The sequence below is a fragment of the Falco biarmicus genome, chromosome 2 (assembly GCF_023638135.1).
Source record: "Falco biarmicus isolate bFalBia1 chromosome 2, bFalBia1.pri, whole genome shotgun sequence".
NCBI lineage: Eukaryota > Metazoa > Chordata > Aves > Falconiformes > Falconidae > Falco > Falco biarmicus.
In genome coordinates, this window is record NC_079289.1 from 12,257,975 (window position 1) to 12,275,969 (window position 17,995).

Below are 17,995 nucleotides of genomic sequence, written 5' to 3' on the forward strand. Positions count from 1 at the left end.
GCTAGCCCCAGCTGAGGTACTTGGGTCACTAGACATCTGTGAGCAGCTCTCAGGTGTGACAGAGGACATGTGGGAGACCCTTGCCACCTGGTGTGGCATCTGGAGGTTGAGCGGGATGCTTTGCTGCACTTCAAATGGCACCAGATGCTCCTGTCTAGGGGGGACAAGTGGGTCTTGCCCATGGAGGCAATGCCTCCCACCTGCCTTAGACATCCCTTTCAGTGTGGTCTGGGGGAAGGCTGCCTCTCTCCATGGACCACGTAGCTTGATGCCTACCCCAGAAAAGACTCTTTTTTCGGCAGTTCAAGTTAGACAATTTAGAGTTAAATTTTCTGTGTTATTCCATGTCTCTTCCTACTGGAGCTAGTTTGAAGTCACAAGCCTTTTAGGTCACAGAAATCAAGCCAGAAAAGAACTTCAGAATAACAATATTTAATATTGACACAGATCAGTGAGGCCAGTGAGTGCCCAGCTGGCAGGACAGAGGGTGTGCCCCTAAGCACACAGACGACACTAAACATCCCCAGGGCAGGACAGCTTGGAACAAGCAGATGCCAGCAGTACAGCGCATGTATTTTTCGGTGCTGGAGGTGGTGTGTGCCAGCGGGTACCTCTCCCTCTCCCTGTGCTGGCACAGCCCGACCAGGCTTTATCGTAGAGATAAGACTCAGGGCAACAGAACTAAAGGATGAGGGTAGGGCTGATATTTAGGGACCGTGAGGAGCTCATAGAGCCCCTCTGCTGATGGAATCTCTCTCCACCTGACTACATGCTGATTATCCTTCTAGCTGCCTCCTTGACTCTTCCTGGTTGAATCAGCTTTATTTTGATCTCTGCTTTATATGGCAGCACTGCCCAGGCTTCACTGCTGACAGTGAACGTGAGCTTTTTAAGCCACCTGGCAGGTTTGGATGCACATAGCCATGACTGAAAACTGACAAGTCTTATGCTTTTTTTTAGAGAAGGTGCTTTTAAGCTTCATAGGTCAAATCTGCTTCTAGGGGTGAAGCTATGCTCCAACAAATTTTACATGTGCTCTGCATCTACTGCAACTGATATTTTCTTCCCCATTTTGTAAAAAGGGGACATTTATACAAAGCATGTTGTGTGCTGCATTTAGAGGACGGCACAAACAGCAATGTGTGTCTGCAATAACTGTGTTCAAGTAACTTGCTCCTGTGCTACAATGCAGAAATATGAACAACTTTTGACTGAGAAACCATAAATGCCTCTCTTTGAAAAACAGACTCCAAGTGCTTTAAATATATTCAGAATTTTGTAACTGCATAGATGCATTCAGGATGGATAAAGATTGTATTACAGTTTGGCTGACTAGGGGAAGTCAGTGGCATGTCCAAGAATTAACCTTTGAGGAAGTCACTGAAATGATGGGATTTATGAAATTTGCCAGTCATGGACTTTAGCATCAAGGGCTTGATCTTGAGTGATGATGAAGAATTATGCAGTTCTTGGTTGGGACTACTGTTGCTGTAACACTAAGACTGATGCAATTTGTTGCCTTTCAGATTGTATCTCTTATTTATTAGTAAGTTGCACATAATTACTACCTGTATCAATGTAATATTTATTTTTACCAGTTAATTGCATTGTCCATGTGATCCATTCTAGAACAGCCCTACAGACCTGTGTGGAAAATGTAGTCTTGTGAGGGCAAAATTGGTGGTGAGGGTCTCCACCATTTTGTTAAAGCAGACAATTTTAAACTCTTGCTCCAAACCCTACCGTCTATGTCGACCAAATGCTCCTCCAGGGCTTCCACATCTTTCCGATTTCCTGAAAAACTGATTTAGAAGTGTGCTAGACTTTGTCAAACATGGCAGCAAGCAACTGCGCCGGCACAAGGGGATTTGGCTCCAGGGTGGCTGAAGGAGACTGAAAACCATGTGCTTCAGTTGACTCTGTTGTGTTGCAAACACCGCTTGATAGATTCTCTGCACATCTTAATTTATACCTGGGAGCGCCCAGTTTGCAGGTTAATAGGAGCAGACAGGTGAGCTCACAGTAGGTTTTATTGGAGGACAGGAGGTTATTTAAATCCAGCCAGGGAGTACCTGCTTCGTGCAGCTGATAAATGTATACATTAACAACAGTTCACTTTCCCATATACACAAGAGGGCAAGTGGTGAGCTTTTCTCTGGGGACTGTTGTGTTTCATGCACAAGTACAGCAGGCAGGACCAGACGGATCAATGTTTTTGCTAGTACCTGACATTTAGCAGGCATATTTAGAGAATTTTTAGAGAAAATTTGGAGTCTCAGATCTAAACGATCTAGCTGTTTTCCACCCTGACTTCTTTATGAAAAAAATCGTTTTGCCCCATGAAACTCCTGAATATTTTGGGTTTTGTTTATCATCCCCCCATAAATACAGCACAGTTCATTATCCTTGTTGTATGTGAATCAGCAGCTTGGGGCTTGTCCTGGCATTCCCTGTAGATCACATTCCAGAAATATTTGTCTGAAAGACAATGAATGAAAGATCATTAATTAATATTCCAGGGGGATATATCAGACTTACTGCAAGCATCTTGTACAAAAAAAATAAACAGTGAAAAGGAAGCAGTGAAGACAAATGAAAGCTGACAGAGGTATTCTTCCATTTTGTAAAATGACATTTTTACTACTGTTGACCAATTAAAAACACCTCTACTTCTCATCTCTCTCACTTACAGATGCTGAGATGCCATATGACCTTACTAAAAAGGCTTGTGGAATAGGAGACAGCCATGCAACTGAGTACATCAATACGTCACGCTGGTCCATTGTTTTGAAGTATCTGAGGACCAGGTTATCCCTGGCTACAATGAGGTGCAGAGAGACACAGTGTGCAAACGCATCTGCTCTGCCTCAGCTTCCCAGAGCAGCTCATGCAGGAGTTGTGCAGAACTGCTCATGTACAGTTACCAGTGCCTGAAAAATAAAAGCAGTAAGCACATAAAGCACTCTGGTATCTTTTACTGCATACCAACCTTTCTTTTCCTCATACATGTGCCACATATGAAGCCAATAAGTCCATTGATTACTTGAATAAAGCAAAGAATAGCTTCAATCACACCAATGGCCAGGAGAATAGAGAAGAGGATAATATTCCAAAGGATGATGTTTTCAGGTTCTTTGCAAATGCTCCATGTTGTCTGGTTGAACAAGTAATTGTCTCTGTGATAGAGAAAAATAATTGGCGATGTGTTAGAAAATAAAAAATTGAGAATGCTTTCTGTGTTTTCTGGCATTACATTTTCTGAACTTGATTGCACAAAGTGAGTCTCAAATCCTATTATAATTGTTAAAAGCTGGTAATTATCTTCAGAATTCCCTTTTCAGAGGTGCAATTGATGACTAGGGAAGAGAGCCACATCTGTACTTTGTTGCATGCACAAGAATCTTCCTTTTGTTTTATGGCAGTGTTAATAACTAAAAGGAAGGGTCCATAGTGTTTTTAAAATGTGTCTCCATATTCTCCATTCCTGCTGTGGTATCTCAGCCCAGTCCATCCATTATCTCCGGCTCCGGCTTGAAGAGCATGGTTGCCAAGGTTAATAAAGATTCAGAGATTTTGGCTTTGCTTTTCAGAAGTAGGTAGACACAATTCATGATTTAACAGATTAATGTGGCATGTGTATCAAACATTTCCTTTTGACTTTGGTGGGAGTCACAGCTCAGCAGCCTTTTGAAAGCATGGTGCAACTTGCACAAGGGGCTGCTGACCAGCACAACAGAAGAAACTCTGGCAGTTTGCCCAAGGATTATTCCTTGGTGAAAGGGATGACCAGCTGGAACATGCCACTCAGAGAAATGTGAACTGAGGCTTAGGCAGGGTGACCTTCAGTTCACTTTGGAACAGTCCAGATTTGCTATAAAAAGATGTGGTGGTGGGATTAGGGAAAGCAAAGCTGGAGGAGCCTGTAAATCATACTCACTCCAGGGTGTCATTCCTGAAAGGGTAGAGGTATTCTCCATCACCTGTGTCACACAGAGGGCCCCCAATCAGCCCCAGCGAGGAGATGACCACACAATACACTCCTCCCAGGAATCCCAGCACAGCCAGAACCACTGACACCAGCATCTGAAAGGGAAAAGGCCTTCAAACATTGCACGCAGAGATGCTTGAATAACATGGAAAGCTTACTGGGAAAAAGCTAAATGGGAAGGAATTATCTTTATCTGTTTCTTACTATATGCTGAAACTCATAATAATAGAATGGTATTTGTGGGAATAAAGAATACTTGACTTTTTCTGACCGTTGCATCTATCCTAGGTGTTAAAGGATTTCAGACTGTATTTGCTTTTAGAACCCAGAGTTTTACTTATTCGGAGTTTTATACTTGATCCATCAACTATGAAAAATCTGTTGGGTCTTCTTTCAAAGAGCCAATATGAAGCCAGTATTGGCTTGATGTGGTCCATATATGTGTCTTGGCATTTCCAACTCTTCACCAAGACTGCTTTTCTCAGCCATTGTACCAACAGAAACTAGCAAGCAACTACCAAACCAGGTATGAAAGCAACAGAAGATGCAATGGTTGTTTTTGCTAATTGATGAAGAATGCAAAAGAGCCTTTCTTATTGCTGCTTTCCTTCATTTTGCAACAGCATGACATGTGGTTACCACTGCATGTGTTGAGAAATCTAATTGTCTAATTGTGCTGCGTGTGGCGGCAGCGAACCAGCAGTGATTTTGAATTCTGTGTAATGTAGTATACATCTTACTTTGGCCATTCCCACAGAAACAGAATCACAGAACAGCAGATTGGTCAGGGGTGGAAGGGACCTCTGGAGGTCATCTAGTCCAGCCCTTGCTAAAGCAGGGTCACCTGGAGCAGGTCTCACCCAAGCGGGTTCTGAATGTCTCCAGAGCAGGAGACCCCACAGCCTCTCTGGGCAGCCTGTGCCAGGGCTCTGTCACCCTCAGGGTAACAAAGATGTTCCTCACATTCAGGTGGAGCTCTCTGTGACACAGTTTGTGCCTGTTGCCCCTTGTCCTGTCGCTGGGCTCCACTGAAAAGAGCCTGGCCCTGTCCTCCTGACACTCGCCCTTAAGGTATTTGTAGACATTGAGAAGATCCCCCTTCAGTCTTATCTTCTCCAGGCTAAACAGGCCCAGATGACACCTTTGCCCTGTTTTGGGGTAGCTTTCTTTCCATGGATAGGGTGTAGCTGGTTGCTGTTTGTGTATAGGAACAAGAATCTCAGGAGGGTGCTACAGGTGTTATATCTGGGACAGGCTTCCCACTAGTCTTGTTAAGAGTCACTGCTTGTGGTTGCTCACAATTCTGCCAAGAAGGAGAGAGAAAAGAAGCTCTGGAGCAGACTGAGAGAGCCAGGAGGAGACCTGGACTAGGGCCAAGGCAGCGAGACCGCCACGGGTTCAGGGCAGAGGCACGGCTGAGGAAGCACGTGGGAAACACTCCTACCCATGACTTGGGTGTGAAGCCAGGTACCTCAGGCCTCACATTTCCCTGATGCCAGCAAATACCAGTGAAACCTAGTAGCCCAGAAGGAAGGTAGAAACCTCCTAATGCCAGCTGCTGCGCAGAGTTCTGCACTACAGAGTCAAATAGAAATACCCACCATCCACGTTGGAGATTTGTGACATAGTCTTGAAAACTATTCACTATTTAAACGTGTTCAAGCTGGTGAATGCAGTTTCCAGCTTGCCAGCCGATGACATTACTGCTTTCTGTACAACCTTACATGCTGTTGGTGTGTGAATTGACTCATTTTGTGTGTTGTTTTGCCTCTAAAGCAATCCTTGAGTTAGAAATTGCTGGGATTTCTCATGAGGTTTATTTCATCATGTCTGATTCATAACTCTATCTTTTTTTGCAAAGCTGGATAACTCTTTTTGTCCTTATCTACTTATTGGCTGACTTACCTCTTAGAAGAGCTTCTTTGTCAGCAAAATGTAGGTAATTTAGTATATTGTCCTGGACCAAAGCAGCGCCTGGGTTGTAGCTGATGCACTGTCTCTCATAATAAGGTAACTAGGCATGCCTGGTGGTGAAGGTGAGTGACTGATAGATACTCTGCCTGAAACTCCTGCCCATGCTGAACCACTTTTCCCCACCTGTTTTCTCATTTACTTCAACTGTGCAATCTGCATCTTGGTTGAAGGATCTTAATTAGGCTAACAATTAGTTTTAGCACAACATAGTAGTACAGGGCATCCCAAAGATAATTATAATAGGGAAAGTAAAATGTTTTTTCCCTATTACGATGTTTTATGATAGTGGTTATTTCTAGTACTAGTAGTACTCATCAGTGCTACCTTTGATAACTATTCTCTGACATGTGATTTTCTCATTTGAAATCTGTTGGCTGTGTGACTAACTTCATCTCATCTATGTCCTTTACTGTGCACATGATCATATAGACAAAGACTTGTCACTGAAAGGGGATTCTGAAGTTGCTGCAGCTCTTAGATTGGCTCTCCTCATCATTTTCTAGACATGCAGTGACATTTCCTCATTATATTTACTGTTCTGGAGACTTTTCTAGAGGCTTGCCCTGTAATCTGTGGAAATCCAAGAATTTTATTAGCTAACTCTTCATCTCAACCTTTCAGTATTTTCCCTAGTTCTAATTCTTTTTCAAAAAAATTTTCCTCTAGTTTTGTGTCTTCATTTGCAACATGAGATCTAAGCTGGGATGCTTGAGTTTGTTGAAATGAATTTCCCGTGGTGTTGGCCTGTTCTCTACCTCTTGCAAAGGTTTTGCTGATAATTTTTGCTGATTTTCTTTTAATGTTTTCTTTACTTTATCCTTCACACAATTGGATTCTTTCTGGTTAGCTGATTAAGACTTTTAGCACTCTTTGAACACATTCTTTGAACATTTACATCAGCTGCTTTGGTGAAGTTACCATGTTCCTCCTGTCCCAGCTTGTGCTGCTCTTTATTGCACTGGTTCTTGTTTCATGCACATTTCATTCTTCTCTCTTTCTTTCTCTGGAGGGCTTTTTGGTGGGGGTTGTTTTTGGTTGGTTTTTTTTTTTTGTTGAGTGTTTTGGTTTTTGGTTGGGTTTTTTTTTGGGGGGGGGAGGGGATTAATGTCCTGTCTGATTATCCAGATATCTTTGCTTCTCTAGGTTTGTTTGTCTAGAAAGCTGCTGTGGCTATTCTTGTCCTTCTAGTAACTCTTAAGGAAGGCTTAGAGGGAAATACTGCAGTATATTTGCTGATGCAATTACAGAAGCTGTATTTTTTTGGGGGGGAGGCTTTTTTCCTCATTGTGTAAGTGCAGTGGATGCTTTCAGGTGTGTACTTTCTAAGCTGCAAGACACAGAAGCTTTCTAAATCATTATTCCATAATACAAGGACAAGAAGCCATCTAGGTATGTTTGCAGACAACAATTTAAAATGGATTAATGAAAAAACTTACTCAATGCAGCAAGTAATCACTGTGAACTGGAGAAGTCAGTAATGTGAATAAAAAGGATGAGAAATATAATAATAATTATTACTGTGGTTGATATTTCAGCAGCATGTAAAGGCTTTGATGAAGTCCGAAACTATTAAACCAGAAATTGCACCAAATAGGATAGAGTCCCTATCCTGAGGAAAATGGTTGTGGTTCTGACTGAATAATAATTCTGGTAAGTATTAGTTCTTTAGCCTTTTTTTTCCCCTATGAAAAGCAATGCTGAGTATTCAGTGTAAACTACCATTTTATACTTAAGGTCCCCAAAGCAGAAAGGTGGCCAGACTAGCCTTTGGATTACAGAGGCTGCTGAGTAGCTCCAGTGTGGGCTATTTCCCTGCCAGTAGGTGGAAGCTGGAGGGCAAACCACCAAGAGCTGGGCACCCCATATCAGGTCCACCCAGACCTACCTCACAAGAAGCTCTGGCACCTTGGGATCTCCCTGCCATCATGTGTGTTTGAACTGGTCCCAGGGTTCCTCTGCTCTCATCTGCCTGCCGATTCTCACCGTACCCTCCTTGTGTATACAGCCCACATAGTCAGGGCATCGGAGCAACCCTGATGTGGGTGTTCTGTGCATTTCCTCCCAGTATCCCCAAAACAAAGTTTCCCTGAGGTTTCATCTCCTGAAGAAGCACATCCCTGGCCTTCAGGCCTCCCTGCAATGCTAACCTCTTTTTGCATGCTTGGATATCACTCTTCCCCAGGAGCTGCGCAGGGGAAGCTGTTGTTTTTAATGCTATTCATAGCCACTTGCTCTTCGCTCGTGCCCCCATCTCATCTCTCGTTTGAGCCACATTCTGTTTAAAACATAAGGTGACTTGTAGAGCTTCACCCCTTTTCACCTCACCTCAAAGAGGTGAGCAATTCCCACAGTCCCAGAAGAGAGCATTTTCAAAGATATACTGTCCTCAGCAAGCCTGTTCTCTGGTTTGAGTACCTTCATCACTTGGCCATCAGCTAACTCTCTTTATACAAATATTGTAGCACATAATCCAACTACTTTCTTAACAATGTTTACTGTATTCCTCTGTAACAGCAAATAAGGAAAAGGAGAAACAGCTTGTAGGTAACCCATTAGTGATGGGAAGGTGCAGACAGGATACCTGGCATCCATGTGCTGCGGCTAGGAATGGCTCAGAGATCAAAAGAGTGGTGAAGGGGAAAAGAGGAGCATGGTGGGTTTGCAGATGCGGGCTGCTGGATGGCACTGCGCCACCCAGCACCAGTGGGCTGGGGGAGTGAACCCAGCCAGTCTGGGGAAGTTTGCCTCTTGTCTTTGTAATATTCAGCGGTGCTATGAAGGATGGAGAAGGGAGACCTGAAATACTACGTGAACTGAGCCCAGTTCAGCTGGAAGTCCCCTCATGACTTACCATGTTCAGCGGAGTGTGGAAACACCCACAGTACGGCTGCTTTTCACCACCACTTTCTACATCACTCAAAATCAGGAGAAGTAGCTGGCTCAGGCATGGCGTTCAGGGTGCCTAGGCTGACACCCCAGATCTGCAACTGGACTGCTTGACCATTGTTAGCATCTTCTCTGTGCCTGTGGTGTTTGGCAAGATCAATGGAATGACATGTCCCTTGGGAGGTACTTGCTGACATCTTAATTAAGAATGTTATTTTGGTATTATGAATAATGAGTTAACTGAAGTAAAACATCCTGAAGAGGTAATGGCCTTTTCATGGATCAAACTAAATGTTAATTGAAGAATACAGAAAAGACATTCTTTATTGTATGGAATCTCTTGTTCCAGGCTGCTTCTGGGAAGGCCAAAATAAACATTTCTAAATTCTTTCTACTAATGATGGCCACACAGAAGGCTGTGCCCAGGGCTTGAGGATTAATGGAGATGCCTGTATAACATGTTGCTCTATAATATTCTTAAATATCAAGGGAAAAAGCCTCTCTGGCATTTCTCTGGATGACAGACCCCAAACTGCATTTGTACCTTTCACGTGCATAACACTTAGGCAAATGTGTGCTCTGGGTCAAAGCATGAGGACCAGCCCCCGGGAATGCAGGCTTTTAGCACGGGCCTGCAAAGTAGGGGAACTACCTACACCTACAGAGGTAAGCAGGGATGAACCTGGGGAAAACCAAATTGCTGTGGAAGGGTATGGAAGAAATGGGACCAGGTGGAAGCAGAAGGAGGAACAGGCAGCTGTCTCAGTCTTTAGGACTGCCTTGAGCAGGAGAAAGCTGGAGCCATGCTTTACTTTGTGGGGTGAATTGAAGTATCTTTGTACCCCTCTGCCCTCAGTGTTGTGCTTAAATGCTCCAGCATCTGCCCTGCCTGACTATGATTTCCCTTGTATCAGTGGCTGCAATATCATAACATTCTTGTTGGCTAACTGAGCTCTCAGCCCCAGCCCAGGGATGCTGTAGATCAAGCTCCTCTCCTGCATTTCCCTGACATTGCAGTTGATGGTGGTGCGATGGTTTGTCATTGTACGTTTCCACCTGCTGAGCAGCCATTTAAGAGCTGTTTTGCAAACCCTATAGTGCCGTTTCAACACATAAATATCCACTTACCCCACACCTGTTAGCGCAACATCCTGCTCCGCCTGCTCCCAGCATCATGAATGCCGGCAAAATAACCTGCGAGAAAAGGACAAGCTGAATTGGCGTGTGGCACTTCTGCTGGAATGGGTTTTTAAGTCTAAAAGCTGGGGCATCGTGTTCCTCAAATGCAATCCACCTGCCTCTTCTCTATGAGTTACACCTGCTTAGGTTTTGGTACTTGCTGAAGAGTAACTCCGGAAGAAGCGGGATTACAGCTAGAGCTGACTTGCAAGTTTCTGGTACAGTAATTCTGATTGCTGAAGCTATACTGCTTCTCTTCAGCAGGGTTCTGTTGGTTTTTTTCAGGGACAAACGTGTCAGTTTTGAGAAAATTAAATTTTTGCTTGGAAAAGATGCATCACTAGAGTAAGAATTATGTCAGTTTAAATTTGCTGAGCATCCTGCTCTGGCTTACAATTGCGAAAGCAGTCTTTCCTGAAACACATCTGACGGGTTCCTTGTGCTAAGCTTCTGGAAAAACCTACAAAATGGCCTTCACTCCACAGGGAACTCCCAGCTCACATCAGCTTTCTCCATGGTAATTATCAGGTGGAGCCGGCCTGATACAATGAAGTCGGTAACCATCTGTGTCCCAGGATATAATGCCACCTTACAGAGGCACTCTGGAGATAGGAAAGGCTGTATTTAGCTTAGTAGCTAGAGGTCAAGAAAGCTTTTGTGGATCTAGCTGTGCAGTCAGAGCACTCCTGCTGCCTTGCTTCTGCCCACCACTGCTTGTGTAGGCATCTCAAAGAGCAACACAAGAAAATGAGTACTCGAGAATGTAGAAAAAGGTCCCTATAAAGTTAATGAAAGAAGGAGAACCCCCCAACCAAACACACAAAAGCCATAAAAGCTGTAAACCAGCCTGACCAGATGCTGGAGAGACATTGTCCCATGTTGGGCAGGAAGAGCAGAGTGTCCATGGTGAATGAAGCCTGGGCGATTTCTGCGTGTAGGTGAATATCTGTCAGACTGTGTAGGACAGTGTTATGGAACCTGCTTAGATTCGCAGCCCCCTAAATATTTTTCAAAGGATTTGCTCTCCAGGCTTTTAATGCACACCCCAGAGGCAGCCTCCAGCACCCACAGTGGTTCTGGACCACAGCTGGAGGCCTGCAGGTGTAAAGCATTGAGGTTAAAAAGATGTTCCTCTTCCTGGAAAGAAGTCAGCTCTTAAATAATCACAGGTGGTCCTCAAGGCAGCCTCAGCCCCAGGGTGCCACCGGTTGGCACTCAGGAGAGCCAATACCTCTGCTGATCAAATCAAGACTCCCTTTCCTCCAGAGCTGTTTTTCTTCTTTGGCGGTTTCCCATCTAACAAGTGGCAAACAGCTTTGTGTCATCTATTAGTCTGGCTCAGAATGAAGGGCTTGATTGGCAGCTTTCTTTTTTTTGCAGTGCCTGATTATAAAAACCTGCTTTTTGACAAGGGAATGAGAATTTACTAGATCTGGCTGTTGTCAGTAAAATGAGAGCTGCTCGTGAGCTATGGCTCAGTCAGGCATGTCCCAGCATTGTATGTGGGCTTTCCATCAGGAAAGATATTATTATGACACATGGAGCCAGCCTTCCTCCCTTTACACCCCAAACTTTTGAAATAAGGAAATGGAGAGGTTTTCATGTCATACAGATTTCCATTAGAGAAGCAGCAGAGGAGGAGGAAGAGTTGGGGCTGGCTGCTCAGCCCAAGAGTGCACTGATGATCTAGGTATCCATCTACAGATAGTTCCCAGGTGGAAGCAGTTTTTCCAGCTTACAGGGCTAGGCCAGGCTGTTAAGAATTTTCCCTCATGTTCCTGGCTCTGGAGGCTGTGTCCTGGTTACAGGGAGACTCTCCAAGATCGGGTGATCTGTTGGCATGACTTTCCTGAGTTTCCTCTGGGGAGAAGCTGGGTGCATGGGGGAACACTTCGCAGCCTGGTCTGTCCTCACTGTGGAGGACCAGGCACCAGTCATGGGTCATTCTGCCCCTTGCTTAGCTCCCTAGGAGGCCCAGAAGCCAGTCTTCATTTTTCCATGCTTCCAGCACCTGGAAAATGGAGCTGATGATAATGCTTTCTTTCCCCTTCTCTTCACCTTTGGGCATTTGTCATGCTGTTTTCTGGAAAACACGTACACCCAACAGGATTGTTTGTGGATCAATAATTACTCCTAAAGCTGTGTTTTGAAGGTCAGTGCAAATTTTTCCTCCCCTCTCACTTGCTGTTCTCATTTCTGATGTATGCAGTGCCGGCCACAGGCAAGCCTGTGTGGAAGCCTTTAAAGAATGCACGTTTTCAATGAGCCTGTGACTCTCTCATGCCTAACATCTGCCTTTCCTTTCATTGAACGCCAATGACTCCTGGGCTTGCAGTGATACAAATTTTCCACAGGTCTCTCATGTAGTTCCACTTCTTCCTTTAGGCTTCCTTCCACAAACCCATGCTTACGTTCAAGCTCAGTGTGAGTAATAGGCCCAAGTGTTAGCTGGAAGACAAAGCAGGCAAGCTGCTGGTGGAGACCAATTTATTCAACGACGTTATACCATGTTTCTGCTTTGGGAAGTATGAGTCTAAACCACATCCATTGTAGTTTTTCCACAGACTTAAGTGGTAGCTGCATCATAGCTGGACTGTGAATGAGATTTGCTTTTTTCTAAGTTAATTATTCTTAAATTTCATTTTTTGGATGTACAGGTATCCAGCTCTGTGCCAGTTTACCATCTGTCTAGGCTGCACAACAGCCAGTACTTGTCATATCCATATTACTCCCCTGGCTTTTTATCTGCACTCGGGTGGATAACTGCTAGAGCATAAATGAAGCAGGCTTTCTAACGTACTGGAAAAATCAGTGTTCACACACATGTTCCCTTTCAGTTATGAGTATTCACATAAAAGCAATCTTTCCTGAATGGTGGAATGGAGAACTGGTTATAGAAGAGCACACACAAACCAGATCAAACCCAAGAGGAGGTAGGTGGGGGTGTGGGAACACAGGGGACTTTTGGGATTTAAGCCATTTGCAGCTCCACATTCATTCAGTGTTGGCTGGATCTCTAACAAACACCTACTGAAACATGTTTCAGTTTTGCCCTTAATGTTTTTTGTGGATGACATGAGCATAAAATCAGTCAGAGGAGTAATGAGGGGGTGCAGACAGTTGTGAAAACTTACCACCTCCAGCTGAGCTTAGGACCTCAGCTTTGCTTTGACTCATGGAGGATGAAACACCCATGTCACCCTTCTCCACAGTGAGAAGTCAATCCTGTTGCTTCCTCCTGACTTGGGGTCCTGATATCTATTTCAGGAATAACTTGTATTCCTGTGATTAGGGACTTTTCCCAGTCTTGAGTGCAGTTTCTCAGTCCCTTACCCAGCTTCCCAGTTAAGCTGCTCACATGTTTATGCAAAACACATTTTATGACTTTTTTTGTCAACAGAGGTTTTCTTAGCCCTGAATTAAAACAGAACGAAACCGAACAAAAAACCCCAAAACAAAACAAACCCCGTAAGAAAACACAGCAACATTTCTCTCTTACCAGTATGCCAGCTCCCAGAATGCCATGGAAAAACCAGACCAGGTCAGTTATCTCGCTGAGCTGCAGAACTCGTCCGTTGGGGAAGTACAGGAGGATGTTGGAGACTATGGCACACGCTGCCAGTGGGAACAGGGTGATCCCGATGCACTTCGAACACTTTCCCGTGCACATGGTAGCTCTCTGTTGAGGAAAGACGCAGGGAGTTTTGGGTTACTGCAGCACAGGAGGCATGGGATTTCAGCAGTTTTCTTCTTTAGTGAAAAAAAGAATGAGTTTTGAAGCAAGAGATGTTCCAGTTAAGATTTACACGGGTAATCCTGTTCTAAAGAGCCTGTTCCCTTCAGAGACTTTAATTAAAATGAAATTATTAAAAACTGGATTGTTTAGCTGAATTTATTTAAAATTGCCAGGACTAAATATGTGTTGGTATGAGATGAATGGGAAGTTTCGTTTTAGTTGTTAATGGACAAGTATCTGTCCATCGGGAACATCAGTAACAAAGCCACGGCCACACAAACCGATACCCTGGCTGGCAGACTTCATGGTGGGGCTAAGGCCCTGGGTGGAAGGGGAGGTGGATGCACCAGATTGTCTGGGACCACTGTCTTGGGAAGCTGATTTGAAATCTCCTGCACTGATGGTCTAGAAGAGCAGGAAATGATTGCCAGGAATTTCATAGAAGTGTCCAAACCTGCCTTGCAACTGAGGCAGATGAGGGAGCCTCACCGGAGCCCCTATTAACTGCACTTTCTCTATTTCAATCAAAAATACACTGTCAGCAAGAGCTGGACAAACTTTCATTACGGTTTACTGTGACGTGCTTATTCTACAGGTAAGGGTAGACAAGACTGTGGGTTATGGGGCTGTTTGGTACCCACCTTAAAATATCTGAAAGACTAGAACCATGTCTAATCCTGTGGCTCTTTGCTAAGGGCAGGTCACAAAGCCATCCCATCTCTTTTTCAGAGATCTGCCGCAACATGCAAAACAGCAGCTTAATATTTCACAGCAGTCAGGTTCTTTTAAAACCAAAGAATTATCTTTTAAAACCAGTCAACATAAATGAAGCACTTGTTGAAAGGGATCTCTACAAGTCTCCAGCCTGACCTGCTGCTGAAAGCTGAAAGGACTACCACCAACACTAGGTCACTGTGTCAGCCGTGGCTTTGTGTAGCTGAGCTTTGAAAACCCCCAAGGATGGAGCTACCACCACTTCTCTGGGTGACCTGTTCCAGGGCTGCCCCAGCCTCTTAGTGAAAAAGTCTCCTCATGGCCAACTTGAATGTCCCAAGCTGTAAACAGGGCTGTTGGTCCTTGTTACATCCTCTCCCACTACTCCATCACCTCTGTCACTCCCTTTCAAGTTGTGGGCTGCTATTAGATCCTTCTTCACCAAAGTGAACAGCCTCAGCTCATACTGCACCCACGCTGCGATCTATAGCCAAAGAGAAAAGGCTGATCAGTACAAAAGTGGATCCACAGATATTTTTCCATGTCAGGTTGGACATCTTAGACTACTGAGTCAGAGATCATTGAACTTTCACACTGCCATTAACTTTATGGCACAAATCAATCACAACTTCTTCATGATGTTTTGTTGTAGCTTTACTCCAGCTCAAGGCTTTCAAATGCATAAAAATAGGAAATATCAATCTGCAGGTTTCTGTCCTCAGAGAAAGCTGATAGTTTGTGACAAAGATGGCTTTGCTGTCCTGTGAGCAAGTTATAAAATGCAAGAGAAGGAAGAGAATCTGGACACTCACCATTTCAGTACACACACCCGTGTTACACACGCACACACAGCCATGCACGCATGCATGCCTACACTTGCTACATGCAAATAGTTTTTGTAATAACTGAGGCAGTAAACAGTGAAATGTCCCTTAATTTAGTCATGTGTGTTGGCTAATCCTGCAAGTTTTGTGACAGAAGTTGGTGTTGAGAAGGTATTAAATGGGCTAGGAGTACAGAAATCCATCAAGGCTGGGTTCCCAAGCAAAGAAGCCCAGGTGAAAGACAGCATGAAGATATCTGAGAAAGCCAGGGCCAGGCTGAAACTGATTTCATTGACAGAATGAAGACAGTGGAGAGAAGAGGTAAGGCATGAAGACAGACCATTGTCCTAAGACCTCTGTAGCTGAGAGGGAAAACAGAAAGACTTTATGGGATGCTGTACGTTGCTGTGAGGTAGCTGAGACTGCCAGAGACTTCTTCTGACTTTGCATTTCTATAGCAAAAAATTTGCATTGTTCTTTGCTGCTACAAGTTTAGTAAGAGCACTGTGCTTATACACTTTTTCTTCTGAGCACTTTACGACTACGTTACGCTTTTTAACCCAGCTTTAAAACAAGTTAACTGGCATTTAACTATTCCAGAAGGCAACATTTTTAACAGAGATGCTTCTTGGTTTACAGTCATTAACTGGTTTTTATATAGCGCTCAAAATTGGGCAGAGCATTTTGCAAGCCTCTGGAAAAAGCCCCAGCTCAAAGAGATAAAAATCTAAGCAGACTGACAATGTAAATGAAAGATGAAGCAGGTAGGGATTGAAGGGAAATTGAAAGAATATTGGATATTTTACCCGTCTTTCTCTCAAATACCCAAAGCATTTGTTATTTTTTTACACTGATTTTTGCCTGTCTCCTTCCCCATCTCATTCCAGCTTTTGTTTTTCCATGTGTTTGCCCAACCTCCCCTACTTCCCTTCCCCGGAGAGAAGCAAGCAAGCACAGGCACATCCTGGCCTCCTTCTATAAAAGCTAAGTCTTATAGGCAAGTTATAAATTCTCTTCTGCATCTTTCGTACATAGCCAGAGGGCCCAGTTCTCACCCAGTGCGGAGCAACACGATGCAGCTTTGGTTGGAAGAACAGGGGTTTACAGCCCATTCTCTCTGACCTATCTCAATACCACTTCAAACTGCAAGGAGAGCTTCCCTAAACTTCAATCACCAAACCTAGAGAGAGCCTCTACCACCAAAATCAATGCCGCTTTGCTCCTGTGTACATCAGAGGATCTGACCATGTTATTACTGCTTAAAAAAACACTGCATTGCCAGAAGCACTTAAAACGCTTTATTAATTCAGCAAACAAAAGCACTTTCTACAGCTTTGTTAAGCAGGGCAGCTAGAGCAAGCTTCTAATATTTAACAAGGGTTTTAGAAAGTTTTGCTTTTTAACGCTGAGGGAAGTGTGGAAATACCTTTGCTTACCTTCTGCACGGGGCTAAGATGGCCTCCAGGCTCCAGAGTTCCCCACAGCCGGCTTCAGGCTTTCCAGCTCCTGTCTCCTGGAGTGTGGCGGTCTGAGGGAGGCACAGGGATGTTTTCGGGTGACAGCCTTTCTTAAACAAATAGCTGTTTCTCTCTGGAGAATGAGGAAATACCCCAAGTTATCCCTGGTTGGCCAGCATGAGGTTGGCGTGTCACCCAGTGTTATTGATTACTTTAAGGCAGTATTCCAGTGGTCAATGCCTCGCCCCCCCGGGACACGCAGATCGGAGCAGTGGAGACCTTTTTACTGCTGGAACCATTTCAGTCGTGCACAGTTTGGCAGAAAAGGAAAGGCAGGAGATGGCAGGGGTGCAAGGCCGCAAAGAAGAGCAACAGGTGTGTGGCAGAAAATGTGGTTGAAGCATGAGGTGGTGGCACAGCAAAATCTGGCCATTGGTGTGACCTTGCCTTCTGCATAGTGGGATGCAGCTGTTAAAATCTGGCACTGACTTTGCTCCAAAGTGGGATGCTGGAAGAGCTGGGTGAGGAGAATGGGAATGGGAAGGGAAGGAAAGAAAAGAAAATTCCCAGTGAGACAGGGGAAAAGAGAGGGAGAAGGGCAGAAAGGCTGGAGAGGAGGGAGAGGTATGACCAAGGGAGAAAGCAAGGAAAGGAAAACACAGTTCCAAGGAGGAAAGAGTGGGAATATGGAAGGGGAACTGAAAATTTGCTTTGGCAGAGGAGAAGAGAAAGGTAGAAGGGACACTGGAGATGGGCCAAGAAATGAAAACCACAATGAAGCATGTGAAGGAACATGAAAAATAAACCAGGAGAAGTCTCATACTGACCAATAAGGGACTTTTTTTGGTAGAAAATATGTTAGTAATAAATGTTAATATATGTCCAAACACTAAAGTGTATAAAAATATACATTACTTGGTAGGTTAGATTTGGCCCCAGTCATGCTGGGGATATGCTCAGATCCCTCTCTTCAACCTAAAACATCTCCCCTCTGGCAGGCACCTCTGTTGCCTTTTTCTCAACATCCAGATGGAAGAATGACTTGATCACAAAAACATTAATGAAAAGGGCACGTAAGTGAAAGCAAAGATGCAAAATACTCCACTCTCTGCCCTGCCATCTCTCATCTTCATTCCTTGATCTCACTACAAAAGATTGGCTGTGTAGGGTGGAATTCATGTCACATTGGGTGTCCATGAGGTAGATGTCACCTTAGACTGCATTTATTCCTACTGAG

General features: G+C 44.3%; 1 protein-coding gene across 3 annotated transcripts; it reads right to left on the reverse strand.

Annotated features, from left to right (window-relative positions):
- Positions 1-416: 416 nt before the first annotated feature.
- LOC130144879 (transmembrane 4 L6 family member 1-like) lies at positions 417-16,887 on the reverse strand. 3 transcript variants are annotated; one of them, XM_056329109.1, is made up of 6 exons: positions 16,728-16,887; positions 13,527-13,706; positions 9,977-10,042; positions 3,938-4,083; positions 2,990-3,176; positions 417-2,478 (listed from the first exon to the last, which is right to left on the reverse strand). In XM_056329109.1, exons 2-6 carry the CDS (start codon positions 13,695-13,697, stop codon positions 2,458-2,460), a joined length of 591 nt encoding a protein of 196 aa, XP_056185084.1. In that variant the 5' UTR covers positions 13,698-13,706; positions 16,728-16,887; the 3' UTR covers positions 417-2,457. The 3 variants fall into 3 exon arrangements, with proteins under 3 accessions (XP_056185084.1, XP_056185083.1, XP_056185085.1); XM_056329108.1 differs by having other exon boundaries at positions 16,738-16,886; XM_056329110.1 differs by lacking the exon at positions 9,977-10,042 and having other exon boundaries at positions 16,738-16,887.
- Between the last annotated feature and the right edge of the window lie 1,108 nt (positions 16,888-17,995).